This window comes from Microchirus variegatus (genome assembly GCF_963457635.1).
Source record: "Microchirus variegatus genome assembly, chromosome: 3".
Lineage (NCBI taxonomy): Eukaryota > Metazoa > Chordata > Actinopteri > Pleuronectiformes > Soleidae > Microchirus > Microchirus variegatus.
This window is the reverse complement of record NC_139804.1, coordinates 34,376,635-34,400,348: the sequence shown is the minus strand read 5'-3', so window position 1 is coordinate 34,400,348 and position 23,714 is coordinate 34,376,635. Positions and strand designations below refer to the sequence as shown.

The following is a 23,714-nucleotide window of genomic DNA, read 5'->3' as shown; positions in this document are numbered from 1 at the left end:
GGGTGAATCCCAATTCCTTGATTAACCCTCAATCTTAAACCTCAATCTCAAAAAAATGCGCGCTCCCTCTAGTGCAAGTGCTGTCCCGATTTTTAGAAAAATTAAGTTGAGGGGCGAGTTTAAGGGCTGTATCGCCCTCAATATTGAGATTTTCCGAGACCACCCTTGGGAGCAAGGGCTACCCAGAATGCATTGCGTGTTTTGCCATAACAAAGATGGAGCCGAAAGCAGCCAAACGAGTACGTTACAAATTAGTAGTATTTTCTTTGTTAATAGAGATATAGAAATGATGAAAACCATTGTATTATCTTAGTTTAGGCCCATGTTATGGATTACTGACGTCATTGTTCTGTTGTCTAAAAGTTTTAGACAACAGAAAGCTCTTCTCCTGCCACAGGCCAGGTTCTTCAGATGTATGAGCATTAGCATTAGTGTTTTATCTACAGTAAACAACCCTCACAACAATGCAAGCAAGTTCTAGCTGAGAGAAACTTGACTCTGTCCCATCTGGTCTGTCCAAAAATGTTGTTAAGGGATTTTTAATTTGTTATTTGAGTCTGACCCAACAAACACTTACTGTTTGACAGAGCAGTCACACATATATCCATCACTTCAACACAGTGATGAAGGCAGCTTCTGGTAGATGCCAGAGCAGGTGTCCGTCATGGCTGCCTTTATAGCAAGAGTCGATATAGTTGCTACAGCAACTGATCGACGCTCCCACATTCCATGTGAATAAGCAGCATTTCACCTGAAGCCACCATGCGTACGTGTGAGTGCAGCACCAGTGTGTTGGTCATGGTGTGTTCCTACCTCGTTGCCAATGACGTCAATCTTGTGCTGCACTTGGGGAACCCACTGACGCACTATGGCAAACAGCTCAGGGATGGTGGTGCGAGGATCCATGAGGATCTCCAAACAGGCCGGGTCATTGGGGTCAAAGAAGGTAAAGGCTGAAGACGGAGAAACACAGGAAAAGTTAGAGGGTAAGACGATGAGTAACTTGGTACATTTACACGCACGCTTTAATCAAGCTAAGGCCGTAGTCCGGAGTCAGACAGGCAACCGGAGAACTTGATTGAGAAAATTGACCTTTTGGAAATGCACGTGCAGAACGCCAAGTCTGACTCCAGTCCAGACGAATCGCGTTATCCAGGTATGTTAGTCCGACTAAGGGCCAATTCCAATTCCTATCTTAACCCTCAATCTTAACCCTCAAGCGCAACCCTTAATATTAACTGGCCCTCATAACCAAGTGTTGAGGGTTATTTTGTCCCTTAGAAATGGGACACCCCTTAAATGCAGATACGTCTTCAGACTGTAGGGGGCAGAATAACGTGAAAGCTGCGTCCAGTCTGTCAACTCCAAAAAAGAAGAAGAAGAAGAACACATTAACGTCACTAGATTTATTACGATCCATTTGTCAGTCAAGTTATTAGGTTGTCAGTTAGTTATAAGATGATACTCATACAAATACCACAACCACGGACATATTCAGCTGACAGTTACCACACACCACGACTTATTGAAAAGTAAACGATAACACACGATCACTATATCGCCGGCTATTGACAAAAGATCGTAAAATAAAAATTAAATGTTACGCAACAATGACGTCAGTAATCCATAATATGGGCCTAAACTAAGATAATACAATGGTTTTCATCGTTTTTATATCTCTATTAACAAAGAAAATACTTAATTTGTCGCGTACTCGCTTTCAACGCCATCCTTGTTATGTCAAAACATGCAATGCATTCTGGGTAGCCCCTGCTCCCAAGGGTGGTCTCGGAAAATCTCAATTTTGAGGGCGATACAGCACTTAAACTTGCCCCTCAACTTAATATTTCTGAGAATCGGGACAGCACTTGCACTAGAGGGAGCACACATTTTTGAGATTGAGGGTTAAGATTGAAGGTTAAGCAAGGAATTGGAATTCACCCTATGAATCGCATTATCCAGGTATGTTAGTCCGACTAAGTCTATAGCTCGATTTTAGTCAGTGCTTACATGACATTAAGAAAACCAAATTATTGTCTGACTTTCAACATGCATGTAAACAGAGAGAGTAAACAAAGAATACAAGAGGTTGAACTGAGAAGGAACCGATCAAGAAAGTGGGTGAAGATGAACTGATGAAAGCAGTGCAAGGGAGAAGCACAAACCGTGGAACACTCTCAATGACTGTGCCAAGACGTTTGTTACCCTCTCCGAATCACAAGTAGCCTTTTCGTTCAGCAGTTTCTCTTCCTGCCTGGTTTGCAGTCTGAGATCTGAGTCACATTTCATTTTCAACTTAATGGGTCATAAACAGTCCCAGTGAGGGCAACAGAACCACATCATCTGCAAACAAGCCTGATATTTGACTCTGCTGGAGCCCAGAGTCCACGGCGACCCCCAATCAAACTGGATGGACTTTTTTTTCATTTGTGACAGTACCAATTTAAGGTGGCATTGTGTTTGAACAGTAAGTGTTTAAGGTGGTATGACGTACCGTAGTCTTTGGGCAGCGGCGCCTGGGCAGAGGGGTGCACCATGGCGCGACGGCGCGGCTCGTGAACTGGACTCTGATACTCGGACACTGACTCGGGCTCGGGCTCGAGCTCGGCGCTGGGTTCCAGATCAGCCGCTGGATCCAAATCTTCTTCCCTCTCCTCTCTTTCCTCCTCGGGCTCCTCCTCCTCCTCCTCGTCCGCTCCTGCCCTCTCCTCCTCTAGCTCGTACTCCTCCTCTTCGTCTTCCTCCTCCTGTTCTTCCTCCTCCTCTTCTGTCAGAGCCTCCTCCTCCTCTTTCTGAACTCGTCCCTCCTCCTGCTCCTCGCGGTCATGCCTCTCCTTCTCCTGCACCTCCAGGTTCTCCTCTTTAGTCATGACGAAGGATTCTGCAGCTGGGCCTGTCAGAGAAGAGGCAGAACATCGTCTTAAACCAAGAAATCAAGAAACATGACCACTGTGATCGGAAACTCTAGAGTCACTGATGATTTAAGTTGAAATGTTTTATGAAAGACGTCTCAGATCCGAGGAGAACTGAGACGATGCCTGACATATGAACAGTTAGGCATCATTACAGATTCGGCTGATACATATGGTTAGTAAGCCTTGAGATAGAGTTTTAGGTCAAGATGCCTGGTGCGTTGGTATCGAGGGAGGGAACTAGGGCCTTGTTCATGTCTTATCGTAAGTTCTGGCTGTTTATATTAAACACCACGTCTGTTTATAAGCAGAGGCGCAGCTTGTGAACAGGCAAGGCAGGCAACTGCTTGGGGCCCCGAGCTGATAGGGGGCCCCCAACACTCGGAGGGCTGTTTTTGCTGAAATGTGCAGTGACCAGCCGCCTCCCCGTCCCCCTTAAAAAACAATGGGCGATTTGCAATGACATCTCAGTAGGAAACCTCCCTAAAGGGGCCCCACCTCACTTTAACCTGTGTGAAGTTAACGTTCTGCAAGTTGGAAAATGAAGAGGATTATTTACAGTGTAATGCATATCTTTTTTACTCAGTTTATATAGTTTTTTAAAAGCTATTTACAGTATTTTATTGTTCTTTACATTTATATGTTCACATAATTTTTAATTAGAAGGTTTTTTCATGTTATTTCATTCATTTCGAAAAAAAATTATTTTGAAATACATTTTTTGTTGTTGTCAGATTATTTATAACATAATGGTGATGAACACTAGTTGGAAGGGCCCCCTGGGAATCTTTGCTTAGGGCCCCTACAGACTCTAGAATCGCCTCTGGGTTATAAGAATATGCGAGTAATTTAACCTAATGATGAATTTTCTCCCACACATGGTTCATCATAATCAGTTTTATTTGCCTCTGAAGTCATGAGTCGGAACTGGGAATCTCACTGGTGTGGCCAAACTTGATAACTTTTGATAATGTGAAGAGTCCTGAGGTTGCATACAAATAAATGCACTGTTTTATAACAATTTTGCTAATTTGTTAAACGGAAATGTAACCAAATCTAAGCCATATAGGAGTGTGGAAAAAGGAAGAAAAATAATAATATTTTCTATCCCAGTCCATCCCTGAATTATACATAAATTAAATATTCGAAAAGCGAACCAAAGCTGGACTTTGGACATGTCTGCCATGTATAAGAAAATAAGTCTGGTTATTTTCCTGCTAACAAGCAAACTAATCTAGTCCAGCTGATTAATCAAAATAATTCACTGTTTGGAATCAAAAGACAAGCGGCACTCTATTTTAAACTTCTTATAAGTGAGAAATTACGACCTCCAGTACAATGCACTGACGTATCATCATTTTTGTTCTTTTGCAAAGTGTAATTTAATTTAAAATATTTAGGTGGTTTCATTGTGTCACAGTTGACGTGAATTGGACTTGACCACAGAATCCTTCCCATAAAATGGCTCAAAAAAATAAAATAAACCTTTGAATGTATTAAGTCCTCATCAGCAGAGTCAATAGTATTCAGTCATCATTAACCACAAGGACATGAGTCATTATGGGGTGTCTGGTGCTCCTTCCTGTCTCCAAATGTCCAAATGCTTGTTTTCTCCGTTTCTGTCCACGAGTGCTATCTTTAGCACAGGAGTGTGTCTGTGTTTGTATGGGTGTGTGATTGAGAGAGAGAGAGAGAGAGAGAGAGAGAGAGAGGGAGAGAGAGAGAGAGAGGGAGAGAGAGAGAGGGAGAGAGATAATTGACCAACTGCATCATACTGATAATGGCAGGAGCTAAAAGGGCTAATGCTAACACTCCATGTCCATCATTAGCTGTTGACGGCTCTCTGACTGGATTAAATCTACTCTCCTCTTAAGACACTGACATGCATCCAGCAGCCACTTCCTCCATCACCGAGCCATCCGTCATCCAAGGAAGGGAAGATGGATGTTTATTTTTACGTGAGTAAATCCCTTTCAAATCGAAATCAGAATTTTAAAACAATGACGCAAATGTCACACATACTGTACATGTTAGCGACACGTTGAGTTCTCATATTTGTAGAATCGACTTTGTCAGTGTGGAGCCCATGGAAATGCATTTTTCTGAAGACGGTAAATTGAAATATTGTCATTTTAGATGGACAGCAATAGATTCAAAGAGAAAATCTGTTTTCTACAATGTAAAATATTCCGAATTTTAGCCCCACCATTACCGTTTTAAGGAAGGAAGTACCATTTTCTTACTCCCTCTGTACAGTATATGTACACTATTTATTTATCTTTACAATATAAGTAATAAATGGATGAACAAAATTACTTTTAATGGTACTTTTCTATTCTGCTGCTGTGAATTCCCACACATGCAGTCCTAGTGATTTATTTTGAAGTAGCCTGAATCGTTTTTGCACTTCCTTATTATTTATGTTCACTAAATACATTAGCACGATCTCAGCAGCTCTTTTTGTCGTTTGTTGACATTTTGCTGATTCATTGTGGACAAAAACCACAATTTTATAGCAATTTTATTACTTCCCTCCAGTTATTGTCAGAGGCGCAGTTTGTGAACAGGCAGGGCAGGCAACTGCTTGGGGCCCCCGAGCTGATAGGGGGCCCCCCGACACTCGGAGTCTGAGGGCTGTTTTTACTGAAATGTGCAGTGACCAGCCGCCTCCCAGTCCCCCTTAAAAAACAATGGGCGATTTGCAATGACATCTCAGTAGGAAACCTCCCTAAAGGGGCCCCACCTCACTTTAACTTCTGTGAAGTTATCGTTCTGCAAGTTGGAAAATGAAGAGGATTATTTACAGTGTAATGCATATTTTTTTACTCAGTTTATATATGTTTTTTTCAGTTATTTACAGTATTTTATTGTTCTATATGTTTATATTGTTTTATAATGTGGGTTCTTTACAGTGTAATGTATTTTTTTTACAAAGTTTATATAGTTTTTAAAAAGCTATTTACAGTATCTTATTGTTCTTTACGTCTATAGTTTCACATACTTTTTTAATTACAAGGTTTTTCCATGTTATTTCATTCATTTCGAACAAAAAAAAATTGAACTCATACATTTTTCGTTGGTGTCAGATTATTTATAACATCATGGTGATGAACACTGGTTGGAAGGAAGGGCCCCCTGGGAATTTTTGCTCAGGGCCCCTACAAACTCTAGAATAGCCTCTGGTTATTGTTATTAATAATCATGTATATGTATTAACATAATAATAACCATGACAGGAAATATTGGATGTCCCATGCCTACAACAGACTCTGAGTCAGAGGAGGCCATGACAGCCTCCTCCTCCTCCTCCTCCTCCTCCATCCTTCCATCCATCCTCCATTTTACACACAAACAGACACAAACAGCCCAGAAACAGACGGTGTTACAGTGTTTCCATCCTCAGCCTCAGCTGTAACCTGTCTCCATGTTCGCCACCATCATCGTCATCATCCAGAACAATGGATAACAACATCCACGCAGACTGCGATGGCCTCGCAGTGTGGACCGAGCCAATGTGCGTAGTAAAGAAACGCCCCGTGTCATTCAAAGAAAAACACGCACACGTAAATAAAAACAACACACGACGACGAAGACGAAGACGACGACGACGCGAAGACGTTACAGTGCAAACAAACATCGACATTTAACGCGGACACTTATTTGACAGCAGATCACAGTGTCCGTGAACGTAACACACGGAAAAGAGCGGAGGCTTTTGTTTTCAACAGCGCCTCCATTTCTCAGCATCAGCATCATCATCATCAACATCATCATCATCATCACACAGAAATACTAAATAATCATGTTGTTCAGAGTCAAAAACGTCCTTTTTTACCTGAAAACAAGCCGCTGATTGTTCGGTGGTGATTCTGTGTTCTGATCTCAGCTCTGATGTCTGATGATGCTCGGCTCTCTCTCTCTCTCTCGCTCTCTCTCTCTCTCTCTCTCTCTCTCTCTGTCTCTCTCCCTCCCTCTCTCTCTCTGAGATGAATATTTTTGTCACGACCCAGACCAAAACAACTGTGATTCAACATTTTATTCGGATCATTGCAAAAATATTCAACAGTGTAAACGAGCAGAGACTTCTGTTGATAATCAACCTTAACCGATAATAAAGTTGAAAAAAAAAGAAGACATATGTGATTATGCATGTTGGTGTCCTTGGTCAACAATACTTACATATGTAATTATGGACACTGAAAGCAAACCCCCCCCCCCCCCCAAAAAAAAATTCTGCATTGTAATAAATAATAGTAAATGGTAATGAAATACATAAATACAGTAAATGGTCAAATAAACGAATCCCTGTTACTTTATAGAACATTTAAATTTTCCTTTTTTCTGTCTTTCTTATAATATTATAATACACACACACACACTGTTTTTTTTTAAACAAGGGCCAGATGTGAAGATTTACGAGGGCCAATGGTCCCCTCAGACCCTAACTGTAAAAGTTACATACAAATGCAATGTTTTATAATAATATAATTAATAATTATATTATAATTATAATAATAACAATGTCACAATTATCGTTAGCGAAATAATGAAAACTTTCTTTGACATTTCTTTCACATCTGGAGTCAAATAGCATAATTTCAGTTATGTTATATACTATATATATCAGTTATATACTATATATATATACGTATACGCCTGGGCGTGACCCCAGGGAACATGCCGTTTTTGCCGTACTAGAATAAAGTGTAATTGCACATCCACAAATTGATGCACTTGAAATCTTTTCTCTTACAGACTAAAAAAATAATGTTTATAAAGTTATTCTTTGTTGTAAGTCGATCTATACTGTGTTTTTCTTTAATGTTAATAAGCATGCAATGTTGTTTTAACCTCACTGTCACAGAAATGTTCAGTGTTTTGTGAGTTTCGGTCCTCACAAAGCCTTATAAGTATACACCTCCCCTCCCCACACACACACACACAAACACACACACGCTGCCAGAGGGGGCGGGGCGTGTCCGCCCACATGTCAGGAAACGAAAGTGAGACTGAACTCTCATATTTCTGCTGCCTCACTCAGAGAAAACAACAAGAACAGGTGAGTTCTAGTTTGTCATGTGTTACATAGTTTTTTTTTTTTTTACCTCTAAGTTCTGGTTTTACTGTACGTTTTAAAGAGTCTTTAACCAAGAAAATAAAGATATAAAGTAGAGGCTCGGTCACCAAGTGTATCAGTAAAATATCAGTATCACTGTGTAAGACGTTCTGCACGTCCCGTGACACACTTCACTCCACAGATGAAATCCATTCCATGTTTTCTTCTTTGCACTTACTAGAATGACTGCAGTTTGCAGTGAGGTTTCTGAGCTGAACTGAACAGGCCTTAAAGGTCACATAGAGTGGTCCTGTTGCACATAAATGTTAGTTATGGAGGTCCACTTACATATATTAACTTGTTTTTATGGTCAAAAACCTCCTAGTTGCTGGAAATGAGCCGATAGAAATCTGTCCTTTTGAAGCACTTGTCAGCCGCGCTATTTCAGACATAAATCTTGTCTGAGAAGACAGACTGTGTTGTCATTGGCCAGTACCCCGGAAGTGACATTCGGCACACCCGCTCTCAGAATCGCAGCTCCCCCTTCTGGAACGGTGGATGCACTGCTCTTCATTATCAAAACATTGTTTTAAAGCGGAACTAGACCGGAAGTTCCTATTAACGCTGTTTTTTTGGTGTGTATCTGCGTCATTACCTTGTTTATGAAGCCCTGACGGTTCGAAACAAACAGTTCAGCCACTGCTGAAAACGTTGTGTTTTATTGTAATCTCGGGGCTCAACGAGATCACTGAAAATCCCGTAATAGTTACGTAAACAGTGGTTCTCCTGAACAGCAGATCCTCCTGCTCCGGGCACTAGTCCGGGCACATCCGGTTGCGTACATTGAACCGCAGAAGAAGAATAACGTCCGTTGTGGAGGTGTTTCACGAGCAACAGTGTCTTCTGACTCTGGGTCTGACTCCGGGTCAAAGTCATAAAATGGACTGCGGCGGGGAGTCGTGACCAAGCTATTTTTAAACACCCCCCGATTAGCCAATTTTTAGTCGAAATTTCAGGGCTTTAGTCGACCAAGAGTTTCTTTGGTTGATTACAGCCCTACCTTATACCCATGTTTCTCTTCATTTTCTTCTGCAGACATGGCTTCAGCCAACATTTCCATATCTGAAGAACAGTTTAAATGTTCAATCTGCCTGGATGTTTTCACTGAACCCGTCACCACTCCTTGTGGACACAACTATTGTAAGGATTGCATAACAGAGTACTGGGCCAACAAGGACTTCAATCAATGTCCACTGTGCGCCGAGATTTTCTACAAAATCCCTGAGTTGCGGGTCAACACAGAGTTTAGGGACATGTTGGAACTTTTTAATAAAGCAAGAGCTGCAGGTGACAGCAGCAGTTGCCCTGCCCAGCCAGGGGAGGTGCCCTGTGACCTCTGTGGTGAGGGAAAGTGTAAGGCTCTGAAATCCTGTCTGGTTTGTCTGGCTTCTTACTGCCACACTCACTTGCAGCCTCACCACACTACCCAGGCCTTAAAGTGGCACAAACTGATTAACCCTGTGGGGAACCTTGAGGACAGAATGTGCAAGAAACACCATAAAGTGAAGGAGTTTTTCTGCAGGACAGACCAGAGCCCCGTTTGCACTGAGTGCTTGAGGGATGATCATGTGATGCATGAAGCTGCCCCCTTGGAGGTGGAGTTTGCAGCAAGGAAAAAGCAGCTGAAGAGAAGGAAATTTAATGTCACCTTCACTCTGAACCAAAACAAAAAGAAGTATCAAAGGATTCAAAAGTCAATGAAGCAAGGTCAGCAGAAAATGGAGAAAACAAAAGGAGAAATCGACAAGACCTTTGTAACTCTCGTGGAATTTATTGAGACCAAAAGGGTGGCTCTGATGGATTTGTTGGACAAGAAGAAGGCAGCAGCAGAGCAGCAGGCCGAACGTTTACTCCAACATCTGAAGGTAAAGATCGAAGAGAAACAACAGCTACTTTCAAAGCTGAAGGAACTCTTAGACACAGAAGATGACTTCAAACTCCTTCAGGAACACTCATTCGTCTCCTCCCCTTCAAACTCAAAACATCCCCCCTTTACAGCCATAAAAGAAAGTTTGCTGGATGTAGATGCTCTTAGGACTGCAGTGGCCAAGATGGAGGAGACGCTTAACAAATACATGGGGGATATGATGAGAGAAGTCAGTCTGGTTGATGAAGAGCAGACCGCTGAAGAACCAATGGTTGTCGAAACACAGGGTGTGTTTGACGATGAACTTGGGAAAATCCAGCAACAATATGCTGTGGAAGTGACTCTGGACCCCGACACAGCACACCCCTCCCTCATCCTCTCGGAGGACCGTAAACAAGTGAGGGATGGAGGCACAAAGCGGGCCGTCCCATATAGCTGTGCAAGGTTTGACACTCTCCATTTTGTCCTTGGAAAAGAGGGCTTTTCCTCTGGCAAGTTCTACTTCGAAGTTGCGCTTAAAGGAGTACCACGATGGGAAGTTGGAGTGGCACGAGAGTCCATTAACAAGAAAGGTGACAATCTGTCTCTCAGCCCTGAACATGGATGCTGGACATTGGGGTTGTACTGGGGAAGTTACCAGGCTAATACAAACCCACCCGTCATCCTTCGCTTGTCCAAAGGGCCCCAGAGGATTGGGGTATTTGTGGATTATGAAGGAAGTCTGGTCTCTTTCTACGATGTGGATACGAGGGCTCTGCTCTACTCGTTCACACAACACCCCTTTACACCATTTACTTTTCTGAAGAAACAATTCGGAAATTACACACCAACATTGTCAAACACCAAGGTCTACCCTATATTCCACGCCGGCGGGGAAGCTCCTCTACAAATCTCTCCGGTCAGATGCACCTAAGAAAAGGATATTCCCAGGTAAACGTAAGCGCTATAGCACAGAGTTTCCACCAGTTTCCAGTCATAAACGCCTGTCTAATGGCTACAGCCATCCCCATACCCATCCATGCTTTCAGTGAGAATGAGCCTCCATGTCTCCTGGCAAGAGAAGCACGTTTGGGACAAACTTGGTGAAGTCAGCATTGGCCATGTTTTGGCATGTGGCGCCACCTACTGCCGTCTACCAATCATTGCAGTCAGTAGCGCCTCAGCTGCCGAGCAACCGAGGGGTTGCCAGTTACGTCAGAAAACGAAACCTAAAAGACCTCGGTATTTTGAATTTGAATGTAGTAACTGTTTTTGGCCACATTCTTACATATGGCACCTTTAAAGGAACTGTGTATAAGAATATTTTTTTGTATTAATGGCATACAATGACCACAATAGTTAACCAGAGAAAACATGTTGAATTTAAATTTACTACATTTTTAACAGTGTACAGTCAAATTTAATGTACAACCTGCAAATTCTGTTTATGTAATGGAAAAGAGCTAGAAAGTGTGACAGTGTTTAAAGGTTGGTATTCAAATGACCTGGGGGCCACTGAGCATCCAGTGTGGTCAGGAAGGGGCCGATCAAGTGAAAAGTCCAACTTTTTGGGGAAAAGCAACTGTTCAGGAGGGGTGGGCGACATGATTTTGAAATTATATCGAATATTTGTGAAGGTATTTCACATAATTTCTAAATTAAAGCATTTACTTACATTTAGATGCTCCCTATATGCTTTCTTGTGTGTTTTATAAAAAGGCTAAAATATACAAGTTAATATTGGTACACACGTAAACTAGATAAGCAACAGTATCTCTTCTCTTTTTGGTGTTTGGTTTCACTGGGGTGATGTTGTGATTCTGATTTATTAAAGATCTCATTTAACACAGTTTAACAGGTGCTCTATGGTGAAGTAAGGAATATTAAATAAAGGGTTAAAAAACATGTTGAGGTTGTGTCTTTTCTGTGTGTGTGCACGTGACATTAATGCTATCTGGTGGTAGAGGTAGGAATAACACAATCAGGATATTATTGTCCGTTTCATGCCTAAACTAACTGTCACTGAATTGCTACACAATTATTTGATTTTCCCCACACATTGAGGTTTATATCAGGAAGATATGGAATAGGATTAGGGCCACATGTGATAATTGTTTTGGAAACAAAATAAGCAAAATACACAGAATTCCCAGATTAAAAGCCAAGATTTTGACTTTAATCCTCTTCCATAAATACAGCTTGTGCTTGCAGTGCATGTAAAAATGACTCATCATCACACTGCATAAGGTAAACGCCACTACTTTCATCTAAATATCCACTTTAATTGTATTTATTCTATAGTATGTATAGAATGATGTTATAACTGTCTTATAACTGATGACCATGGCTGTGGCCTGTTTGACATACTGTATATTATCACATAAAACACTCACATCAGTTGATTCCGCTCACACAACAAATCCAAGCAGATTGAATTTAAAACCTTTCATTTGTCTTAAATAGTTTCTGACTCTCACTGATGTAATGTCGACCAGTTAATGTGGTTTCAGAATTTGCTCAATATTATCTCAGAATCAGTACTTAGATGACAACAGCTAATAGTTTGGGCATTTTGCCATCAACAATCATGGCGGTTTAGCGTTGCAAACGAAGGTCAGATTCACTTTAGCTTCTGATTGGACCAAAAACTAAGTCCCGCCCTCCTACTGCTTCACGTGGCCTCTCGTCGCTCTGACTGCGCCTCTTGTCTGTCACTCAACACAGCCTCAGCCAATCACACTCTTTTGTCCTTTTGACTCGCGACGCTCGCATTCGCCGGCAGCCAATGCTTCAAATATCCAAGATGTCGGCTACGTCTATGTTCCCCATGTGTGTGCGAGCGAGCCGGGGCCTCCTGCGGCTCAGCAGCGGGAGGACGGGTGTCGCCTCGCCGGCCGTGGTCGACAGTGTCGTGCGGACACTGTCCTCGGACAAACAGCCGACTGGAGCGGGCGGCGCCACGGGCGGGCTGGCGCAGGCTATTCTACAGGAGAGGCTCCAACAGCAGCAGCAGCAACAGAGCCAGGTGAGTTAGCTAATCTGTGTGGGTGCGCTTCATTTTACTTATCCAGCAAACGGCGAGGCTGTTTGAAGTGGAATAGTGCAGTGTATGTGGGATCGGATTTGAATCCCCGCTCACGCGAGCTGCCTCTGTGAGCAAACCTGAAGCTACTTCTCTAAAAACTTCCAAACCTGTGAAGCTAGTTTATACCGAACATGTTTATGACAGACAAACAGTGTTATACTCAACTGACACTTTTCCTGTGATAGTTTTGTGTGATATACGTGTCAACTTGTTTGAAGTTAAGCTTTCTTCCTCATTGCCCTTCCTGTCCCCTGCCCGCAGTCTGCTGAATGAATGAACCTGACGTTAGCTATTAGGTTAGCTGGCTAATGATAGCATGCGGTTTTACCGAGGCCTGTCTGGCAGTTTGTGTGTAATGTGTCCAACACATTCAGGAGTCATGGACATGACCGCCCCTCCTTTTTAACACGACAATCGGTGTCGTGAATCTGTTGGGGTTTTATACGGAGACAGAGGACGGGTTGTCAGCATCATCATAGCCCTTGAAAGGTGCTTCACGCCCCGGCTTGCTAATAATGTCACCTCCTCACATCTTAGCACTGACCGGTGAGTGCTCAGGAGGCTTTAAACTGCATGAGCTTTCAGACAGAGGGAGATGACTGTCACGGTTTGTTTGGTTTGAAGGTCACCTCACCTCCTCCTTCCCCCCTCTGTTCCCCGCGTGCAATTCAAGGCTACACACACACTCCACATGCACATGAGGCTTACATGTTGCCAGACCTAAATTAACTCAATGTCAAACACATGGAAATGCATGGAGTTGATTCAGGTGAGAAGAGGTCCCCCCCTCTAGTAGGTAAATTCATGTACCAGGGGTAAATGTATGGCTAAATAGTTATATTAATATAACTATTAAATGAGGGACACAGTCATCAGGGCATTATTGGATTAGCTCTCTACACTTGAAACCAGCCTAAGACACAGGTTTTTGCCACATAACAAAATTATACGCTTTAACAATGTATGTAAGCTTATTACGACAGTTAAGGGCTTGATGTTGCAGTGAAATCAGCCTTTCTCAAAAGAAAACTCAAGTTTTTGTCTCCTTGAAAACCCTCCTAACAAAACTGAAACTCACTCCTAGGACCAAAGTTGTAATTTGTGCGTTATGCCACATTGCATGGCTTGCTGTCGTCGTGCAGTGCTGGGCAGTATGACCCTTTCACTGCTGCACGGGCTTATCTGAAGGAGTGACTGTGGTTGCAATTGCAGGAATGGTGAGGGATACGTATGGAAGATGTGGAAGAGGAAGGCCACATGTGGTCATTTTTTTTGGAAACAAAATAAACAAAATACACATTTTAGAATTCTGAGATTAAAAGTCAGATTCCTGGCTTTAATCCTCTTCCATGAATGCAGGCTGTGTTTTTAATACATGTAACAAAACGGTAAGTCCACTTAAGGCTGTGATATATTAAGACAGGTGACCGCTTAATGTTGCTTTTAACTCGGCCTTTCCAATAGGAAACTGAAGTTTATGTCTCTTTGAAAAGCACTTCCTTGCACCAAAGTCAACAGCGAAAATCATGGATTTTACCTCATCGAATGTTGATCCATGGCTGAGTCCATTTCAAATGTTTTATACTGTGACTTTGGTGTTTTGTTTTGAAATTCTTACTGTGTACTTTGGTGCAGGAGAGTGAACTGTTCCCAGAACAAGACAAACACTTCAACAAACAAAAGCTTCCTGTGGGAGAAGGCTGTACAACAGTGAGATAAAACCATTCACATAATATATCAGATATCACAGAATCAAGCTGGTGTTGACTTTATTGGGCAAGCGACTAAAGTGTCAACACTTGCAGTCGTGTTTTTACTAAGAGCGAGCACCCCCTGTCTCGAGCTGGGTCCTGGTGTATAACCACATTTTGAAAACATGAACTGTCCCTTTGCAAGAAAAAAAGAATATCCAATATAATCAGCCAATCATGTGGCAGCAACTCTGTGCCTTTATGTGAACATGGTCGAGGCTAATTATGTTTTTTCTTATCCAGGGTCAGCCTCCACCGGAGGGAAAGGAGGGTGAAAAAGGTGAAGAAAAGACAGAGGACAAGAAGCAGAAGGAAAACACTGCCTATGCAAAGAAGATGGTGCTACGATTAGCGGGACTCATGGGCCTGGGTGGAGCGGTCAGCCTCGTCTACATATTTGGTGAGTAGGTTATTGTTTTAGTATGAATGTACAGAAACGGAGGTTATTCAGAGCTCCAGGCTGAAGAGCCAGCCAAATTTGAGAGAGAAATGTGTATATTTGCATGCGGTGCGCTGAAACAAAGATCTTTGGGGTTTTTAATAGAAAGTTTATCAACAAAGAAAGAAACCAATTTGAAATCTGTCTTTGAGCCGAGTTGATCAGCAGCTTTATCCTCAAGCTCTCCATCAGTGTGTGGGGTCTGAGAGGTTGTAAACACTGGGTGTGATTGGTTTATCGCCCTCAGCTTCCTGGTTGGAAAGTCTAGCTCTACCCACAGATGGGAGGAGCTTGCAGCTGTATGTCAGAGGTGAGCCCTCTGACTTCAGGGGCTTATTTCATCAGTTTGACGCAGCTGGTTTGGGTCTCTAGTCCATGATACGAGAAACATAGCTAAACTAAGATTTAAGTCGATCCCTAATGTAATGAGAGTTAGCTGTTGGTAGCAATAACGGACGTCAACATGATGCTGTAATAAACTCAGTGGTGACTGAGCAAACTCGTCTGTCAGATTCGTGACGTCATTGGTTCTTTTCACCAAAATACTAATTTGGATTAATTTTGTCACTGTGGGGGTTTTGAATTTTACGAAGAAAATCAAACGGTGTACCGTTGGTCACTGTTGTGGTTTTTTAAATTATTATTTTCACTTTGATTTTGCACCCCCGCCGTCTGCAGAGGAGCGAGCATGATGGGACGCGCAGACAGAATGTGGATATACATCGGTTTTTCCTTTTTTGTAGCATCTTTTTGTTTTTCCTGATTTCATCCCCGTTTTGGAATATTTCCGCTCCACGTCTGGATTATCAAATTGGAATTTGTGCTCAATAATTTGGGATGTAATTACGTCTCTGTCATTTCATCATCCTGTGGAGATTTTTGGATTATAACCTGTTCTCTGAAAACAGCGTATATGTGTTTACACCTTATGTCAGGTTTTCCAGAAAACAGGTTTGTAAAGTACATTTTTATTCTGTCATCATGATTTATGGGTTAATGTCCAGAATTTATTTACAGGTGATAATCCTGCAAAAGCAAATTACTTATCTTTTGATCTTATGAAGAGGATTGCTTCGGTCTAATTTATTATTATTATTTTTTTAAATTTCAGAGTAAGTATTGCCATGAAATCTGCTGGTGACATGTGTACATACTAGAGCAAAGTGATTTTAAGGCATCAGACACTGTCTTTTCATAATGGTGCTTCTGTTTTTGTAAACGCTCAAATGCCATTCAAAGGTAAAACAATGAATTAAATTTAATGCAGTAATACAATTTAAATTTCATACAAAATTAAAAGAGGTTCAGAATCAGGCAATAAAGTTTGATCTCACACCAAACATAATTATGACTGCAACAATTGATCAATTATTAGTGGGTTACTCATGAATCACCACATAATGTTTCTTTGATGTCGTCTTCTTGAATGCGAATGTGCTCTGGTTTCTTCACTACTGACAGTAAACTGAGAACTGTAGACTTGGGCTGCTACTAATGATTATTTCCATAATTGACTCATCTGTTCATTATTTTCTTGATTCAACCATAAAATGTCGATATATGGATTAGTCGCTGAACATGGCACCTTTTCAGCTTGTGTGGTATCTTGTCTTCCTAGTACTCATTCATACCAACCCAACACGCATTAAACAACAACCTACCAAACAAATTCAGCTATAATGATCACAACTGTTGCAGCCCTAGTTATAATTATAAAGGTCACTGCACATGAGATTAAGAATGTGTTTTTCTTCTATTTTAGGCACAAACTCGGTGGACGAACAGGGAAACATGGTGAGTTTTACACACATTCACACGTTTACTGTGAAAACACATTTTCTTCTGCATTCAGGTTCAAATGGATCATTCAAGTTTGTCGGCACACTTTGACAAACAGCTGTTAAACCATGCGCCCCCCCCCCCCTTTTTTTTTTTATGGTCATTTCTTTTTTCAATTGATGTTTAGTGGTGCTCTGGTCACCTCACTTCCTGTGGCACACTTTTCAAGGCTCGCTGTGTCTTGTGTCCGTCTGATGGAGGCGTGAACACGGTCACAAAGGCAACTGTCATGTAGATGAGGGAGGGGGCCTTTCGGTCTGAGGTGTCAGTGTGGGAAATGAAAGAAGCACACTTATCTCGCCTGTAGTTTCTCCCTTTGCTCGCACTGTCACGGTAACGTGGTGCTGCGGCACACTTGACAGGCCGTTGAGAGATGGTCTCCGTCTGAGCTGTGACTTTTGAAGATCAAAGAGACTCATTATGTCACCTTCAGACGCTAATGACCATCACTTCCAGTCTTCAAGTACCATTGAACTATAACCAGAGCCAGTGTCTGTGAACCGGGACAGAAAACTGTTCCCAGGAATAAATTTGGCTTAAAGGGACAGTTAAGTGTGGCTGTTGATACATAGTCGAGGCAGACTGTGAGTGAGCGCCTCGCCTCCTTTGCCTCAAAACCATTGTGGTCTCGGCTGCTCATGGGGACACTAGGAAAAACAGATTTCAGCTACTAAACACAGCGACTCACATTGTGATATCACAATCATCTTAACTTTTGGGTATATACAGTATATAGCTCTGTACTTAAGTAATAAAGGTACCGTTGCTTGCCAATAGTGCATTCTGGCCCCATCTACACTGAAACACAAGAAATGTAAACAATCTTAGTCATTTTGAAAAAGTTATCCGTTAAAAAACACATCAGTGAAGCCCAATTTATACTTCTGCGTAGGTTACGCAGAGTCCTCTGCGTCGTCTATATTTCGTGCAGTCGTCTCCGACTGCACGAAATATTTTTTAAGTGTCCGTCACTCCGTCAAGGGAAGCGGAGACGGCAAGAGTTGCGATTGGTCCTCAGGACAGGCCGAGCGAAGCTGCTCTGTGCCGGCTCACAGTGAGCACCGAGCGTCCACAGACGCGGGGCTGATCCCTGCCTATAACGCCGCTGCCAAACTTTAAATACGTCGTATCTTAACACACAGCACATGTTTAGACTCTAAATGGCCAATTTCTCGCCTCAAATTATCTTAAAACTGTGTTCCGTCACACAGAAAAGTGAGAAACGGCCACTGTTTCAACAACAGTCTTTCTCTCTCGGACACCATTGCTCACTGTAGCCAGAAGCAGAACAACCTTGCGCAGCGACCCCTATTGATCGGGTGGGAAATTGCAGCGCGTGTCCATCACCACGACGCAGAAGTATAAAGGCTCGTAGCGTCTCCGTGGTGACGCAGTCGGATAACGCATTACGCAGTCGGAGAAGTACAATGTGGCCTTTAATGTCTTCATCCACATGAAATGACTCTAAATGCTGTAGTACACATGTCCAGCCTGTAAGTGGTGCTGTAGCACTGCCACACCAAAACCAGGCATTTGACATGCTGTATTGTAACATTGTTTTCTCAACGTAAACAATGTTGTTACCCCACCTCTTTTGCGCTTGCAAATTTTTGAATAAATATGTTACTTTGTGGCCTAAGTGTTTGATATTCATTGTTTGAAATCACCTTCATGGCACAAACAAGATGTTGTAATGCAAAGTCGCACATTTTTACAGAGTGTTTTTAATTTTCTTAAATTCCAGGGTAGGGTGGATGGCAGGCATACATCCAGAGCAGAAATTACGTGTTTTTAAATGGAAACAATTGGAGTATGGATGTAGCCGGGCTGCTGGAGGTGTTGCTCTGGGAAGCCGAGGCTTCAAAGGGGCACACTTCTCTCACATTAGGATCCTTTTGTTAGAACCAAAGAGCCAAACGACCCAGAGGAGCTTCCTGCTCCGTGACTTTGAAGCTGTTACTGTGGGAAAGTCGAGTCGTCAAGAGTCTAATCCTGTTTTTACTGGCTTAATGCAAACTTCTGTAGAAATAAAGGCATGCGCGTCAAGGACTTATAAAACATAAACATCTGTGATGGTGAGTATGTTTTGTCTCAGTTGTCTCGTTTTACTGCTGAAGGAAATTAAAACTCAAGTCTTTTGATGTCCGAGCTCTCGTGACTCGGGACATTAATGTTTGCATTTGATTTTCATTCCTCCGTCTTCTATGAAACTGCCTATGATGAGGTGAAGCTGTGGGAGTGATGGTGTCTGTTGTCCCCAGTTCAGTTCATGTCCTCACAGCTGGGTGGGTTGAGGGAGGGGGGTGGGGGGGGGTTCCTTCAAAGTGCACACTTATCTCACTTGGACATCCTGTCAGGAGCGTTCAGCCTCAGTGGGACCAGCGTGATTGTGTCTTGTGCCGCTCATTAACGTCGGTGTGGCACACTTATCTCACCTCCTCGTCTCTGAGAGCGGGCTGCTTTGAGGACATTTGCTTAGCAAGTGTGTGTGTGTGTTAATACAGACTTTTGACTGAAGACCCAAGAGTATATGTTTGACTTCATCCTCCCATCCATGATGATTCACTTTGTTTGATTTCATTGATCTAAGAAATGGCATTGCTTTTTATGTCACTTTATTTAGATTAACATTTAGTTTAAAAAAATCTTGAATTATTCTTGTCAATATGTTGATGTTAAAAATGGTATGATGGTGGCATCACGAGACAAAATGTCATCTCCTCTCCATATTTTGCCCGTCTGCATCTACAGACGAGTGTGTGTGTGTGTTGCGTCCATGTTCTGGTCACATGTCTGCTTGTGTTTCTAGTCGTACTAAAACACAATGGTCTGCTTATATATCACCGTCCGTCCTGGTCCAATACGACAACTGATAAGCCAGGGCAAATTAAAGCTCTCCAGAGTGAATGATCCATGTCAGTTTCACTCTCGTTGCCAAAGAAGAGGGAGTTTACACTGGTGGAGAAAGCTATGTTTAGTGATGCTTCACCCACATTCAATAAATAGACTATGCACTTTGTTCTCCATGTTCTGAATAAATTGAGAAATCCTGCACTTTTAACTTTTCACGGACATTCTGTTTTCTTCAGATATACAGATAATGTCATGTATGGCTGTATGATCGTCTTGCAATTTCATAATTGTCACAGAATCGTGGTATTGTGGACCATGTACTGCGCATCTTATCATGAGTTGCCCTGTGATTCCCACCCCTAGTGTTGTTCATGGTGGGCCACATTTATGCATGTGCTGGTTGATAACATGTACAACACACTGACTTCCAAGCAACGGAATTAGAAATTGGTCTAAACAGTCTTCAGAACTAGAAAAACTCCAGTTAAGTGGTCACCAGATGTAGTCAAACCATTAGAGATTGGTTTAAAACCAAAAAGTATGTTGGTAGATATGGATAACGTCAAACAAATCAAGAATTGAAGTTGTAGTATACTGGGTATATTCATCTTGTTTTTAGATGGTAACATTTCACCCTTATGTTATTTATTTACAGACTCCTTTAATTCAGCCATAAGAAACTTGTGTTCGTTTATGGACGTTTCACTTTTTTTCCTGTCTGTATTCCCTGTGTCTGATTATTTCCTGCCTCTGAAGTCAGTGTGGGAACCACTTCCCCTGCTGCTCTCAGGCTGAAGCCACACTGAGGTGTCGATGAGGTTTAATGGTCACTTTAACACCTCGACTCGCAGTGATCCACACACACAAACACACTAGGAGCAGCTGAGCTCTGTCTGTGACTTCACTTCACCCTATCATGTTGACATCTGGTCTCCTTGGGCCTTTTTTCTTGGCTCTGTTTGTGTCATCCTTGTGAATGTGATTTTTCTTGCCGTCACTCATTAGTCTACAGTCGGTATGATTTTATATGACATTTAAAAAAACATTTAGCTGGCCTGGGTACCACAGTTCTCATTAGAATTAGATATTCACCATTTTTTAATTGACATTGATTCATTTTTTATTTATTAATCGGCCAATTATTGCAAATTAACTCGATATAGGGGGCCAAACATATTTTCACCGTTAATTAGCCATCGGATAATATTTTATTATATATTATAATTTTCTTATTTCTAAATAAGAATAAGACAGTAGGGTAACACGTTATAAGTACATACTATTAGCATTAATAAATATTTAATTAATCATTTATAATGCATGAATACTCATCAGTATGTAGTTTAGAAACACAGTTATAAATGATTTTATCAGCAATGTCCAAATTGCTGCTGTGCTAATGCTAATAGTGTGTACTTATTATGAAGTGTTACTGAAAATAGCTACAGAATTTAGGCCAGTCAATTTGTTTGATTGATGAGATCGAGTCATTTAATGTTTTAAAGTTCATGAATAGTAGGAAGACTTGAATGCTAACAAGTAGCTGCTAGCTAAACTGTATACTGCCTCAAACTAACAAGCTGAAAGTGTGCGTACCCCATCCAACTGGACCCAATGCTGAAGACACTTACCAGAGCTCATGTATGAAAACAGCGTAACTGTAGTTCTGGAATTTGGCAATTGGGAGCACACATGGATAAGTGCAGCAAATGCCCACCAGGTGGAGTTCTTCACCCAAGTTCTCAGCTGTCTCTGGTTCCTGACATGTATCTTTTCTCTATCATTTTCACCTCTTTCTGCAGTTCTCCTACTTTTTACACTGTTCCTTCATCATGTCTTTCTTGTTATTACTTTTCTTTTGCATCATTCTAGTCAGTTTCTTCACCTCAGCTTCTCCCTCGCTCTCATCATATGCTATATTTTGTTGTTTGCCAGGCTCTACCCTTTTGTGCAACGCTAGTCAAGAAACTCTATTTGTTGGTTTTTCATCAGAGGTCAAAAGGACTGTGAATTCTGGCTGTAGAGTACACCTGTTGTCTCCTTGTCTGTCAATAGAGTGGTTTCTGTATCCTGAGGCCGTGCACCTGTGAGCAGACGGGTCAGATTTAAGATTGACAGATGCACAAGCCAGTCCATGTTAATCAGAGGCAATCCAAGTTATAAAATTGATTGGTTATACTTATTTTATCATTGTGAGATTGTTTAGTTTTCCCCCCCCAGATAACTTTATGTATGGATTCCTATCAAGACAAGTCATGTTTTTCTATATTTAGCTGATTGTTACTGTCTTTACTGCAGCTGCTATTAGCTGTAGGGCTACAAATATTTTTCATCAGCTATTCATCTGTCGATTATTTTCGTACTTGTTTGGTCCATAAAACGACAGAGAGTGTTGAAAAATATTCTCAAATGTTTTATGTCCACAAACCAAAAATATTCCGTTTTAATGAACAAAAAAAAAAAACATTTGACAAGTTGAAAAATCAGAGAGCTTGTTAAAAAAATAAATAAAATAAAGCACTCAAACAGATTAATCGATAATCAAAATAGTTGCAGATTAATTAAGTATTCGAGGAGTCGTTGCAGCCTTAATTGGCTTTGGTTTTAACTGCCACAGCTTCACTGAGTAAACAATCTAATCTGACATCTGTTTTTCTGTTCCTCCATGCGTTTTTATTTGGTGTCTATTGATGTTGTCACCACAAACATACTAAGCTCCCCACACATCAAATCTGGGATGTTTACTGTCAACACACATTACTGTGATTGATAAATAATCAGCTGTTGTTACGAAGAATTTAATCTTTTTTCATTTTTTTCTCTCCTTGTCTCTGACAGATTCCAGATGAGTTTGACAGAGGTGAGTGTCAACACACTTAAACACCAACTGTGTGTCTGTCTTTTTTTTTTTTTTTTTGTGTTTTTATATGTGCTGGACATAAGAGTTAATGGTTAATACCTGGATTTTTCAGAGATTGAGGTTTTAGATTGAGGGTTAAGCAAGGTATTGGAATTCACCCTATGTCTGGTGCGACATGGCAGCAATCGCTACACTGTGGTAATGTGTCTCCATTTATGGGCAATGAACGTTTCAAATAGTTATTGTAAGATGTTGACAACATTACTGAAGCACCGCTTTCACTCTCATTCTGAGCTCTCGGCGTGTGGAGAGTTGTCATAGGAAGACCAAGCAGGAAATTAGTGAGAATGACGCTGGGTGGGGGGCATTGTTTAGTGGCTGTACTAACATTCATGGACACATCATGAACACCATTTTTGGGCATCAGCACTCTTGACAACAGGCGCATTACATGCTGCGACTGTGACAAAAGATTGTTTTCACTGTACGTTTTTTCTGTACTCGCTCACTTGCATCATGTGACGCACCTCAGACCTGTGTCTTCTAGGAACACACTCATGTGTGCTTGAATAAAGATTGGCCTTATTTGTGTGTACTGCAGTGGTGGTAAAAAGGTAAAAAAAAGTAATTGGTTAAAGAGGATTTATGAAATTAATAATTTTGTGTCATGGACTGTCAGACAAACCAAAGAACACATTCAAACATAATTGCCAATCATTAACAATCAATGTATGGACTGCCGTATGTCTTGAGTGTTCTCACAACTATAGAAAGATGAGTGTGTGTGTGTGTGTGTGTGTGTGTTTTATGCCACCTTTTAGTGAACATGTGTGTTTTTATTGACACCCTGGACGTGTTGTGTGTGTGTGTGTGTGTCAGTGTTAGTTTGAGTGATGGATCACTTCATATGGGCTTCAGTGGCACTGCCAACTGCTCTGTCTGCTCTCATATGCCCCCCAACCCATCATTCATCCATTCATCACCCTCCATCACACACACACACACACACACAC

At 41.6% G+C, this 23,714-nt stretch overlaps 3 protein-coding genes across 3 annotated transcripts in view; 2 read left to right on the top strand and 1 right to left on the bottom strand.

The window, feature by feature from the left end:
* The window catches only part of clip3 (CAP-GLY domain containing linker protein 3), a gene marked incomplete at its 3' end in the record, with an annotated part of 14,770 nt that extends 7,986 nt beyond the window's left edge, over positions 1 to 6,784 (bottom strand). The window contains exons 1-3 of the mRNA XM_083887208.1: positions 6,748 to 6,784; positions 2,495 to 2,893; positions 814 to 953 (exon numbers count right to left, since the gene is read on the bottom strand). Coding sequence (XP_083743334.1) covers positions 814 to 953; positions 2,495 to 2,870 — 516 coding nt within the window. The 5' untranslated portion in view covers positions 2,871 to 2,893; positions 6,748 to 6,784. The remainder of the gene's footprint in view (positions 1 to 813; positions 954 to 2,494; positions 2,894 to 6,747) is intronic.
* Positions 6,785 to 7,952: 1,168 nt separating this feature from the next.
* Positions 7,953 to 11,715, top strand: LOC310925343 (E3 ubiquitin-protein ligase TRIM21-like). Its single transcript, XM_083887286.1, has 2 exons — positions 7,953 to 7,971; positions 9,064 to 11,715. Exon 2 carries the CDS (start codon positions 9,066 to 9,068, stop codon positions 10,806 to 10,808), a length of 1,743 nt encoding a protein of 580 aa, XP_083743412.1. The 5' UTR covers positions 7,953 to 7,971; positions 9,064 to 9,065; the 3' UTR covers positions 10,809 to 11,715.
* A 962-nt stretch (positions 11,716 to 12,677) lies between these two features.
* The window catches only part of timm50 (translocase of inner mitochondrial membrane 50 homolog), a gene marked incomplete at its 5' end in the record, with an annotated part of 28,464 nt that continues 17,427 nt past the window's right edge, over positions 12,678 to 23,714 (top strand). The window contains 4 exons of the mRNA XM_083886809.1: positions 12,678 to 12,899; positions 14,954 to 15,110; positions 16,912 to 16,943; positions 22,680 to 22,701. Coding sequence (XP_083742935.1) covers positions 12,678 to 12,899; positions 14,954 to 15,110; positions 16,912 to 16,943; positions 22,680 to 22,701 — 433 coding nt within the window. The remainder of the gene's footprint in view (positions 12,900 to 14,953; positions 15,111 to 16,911; positions 16,944 to 22,679; positions 22,702 to 23,714) is intronic.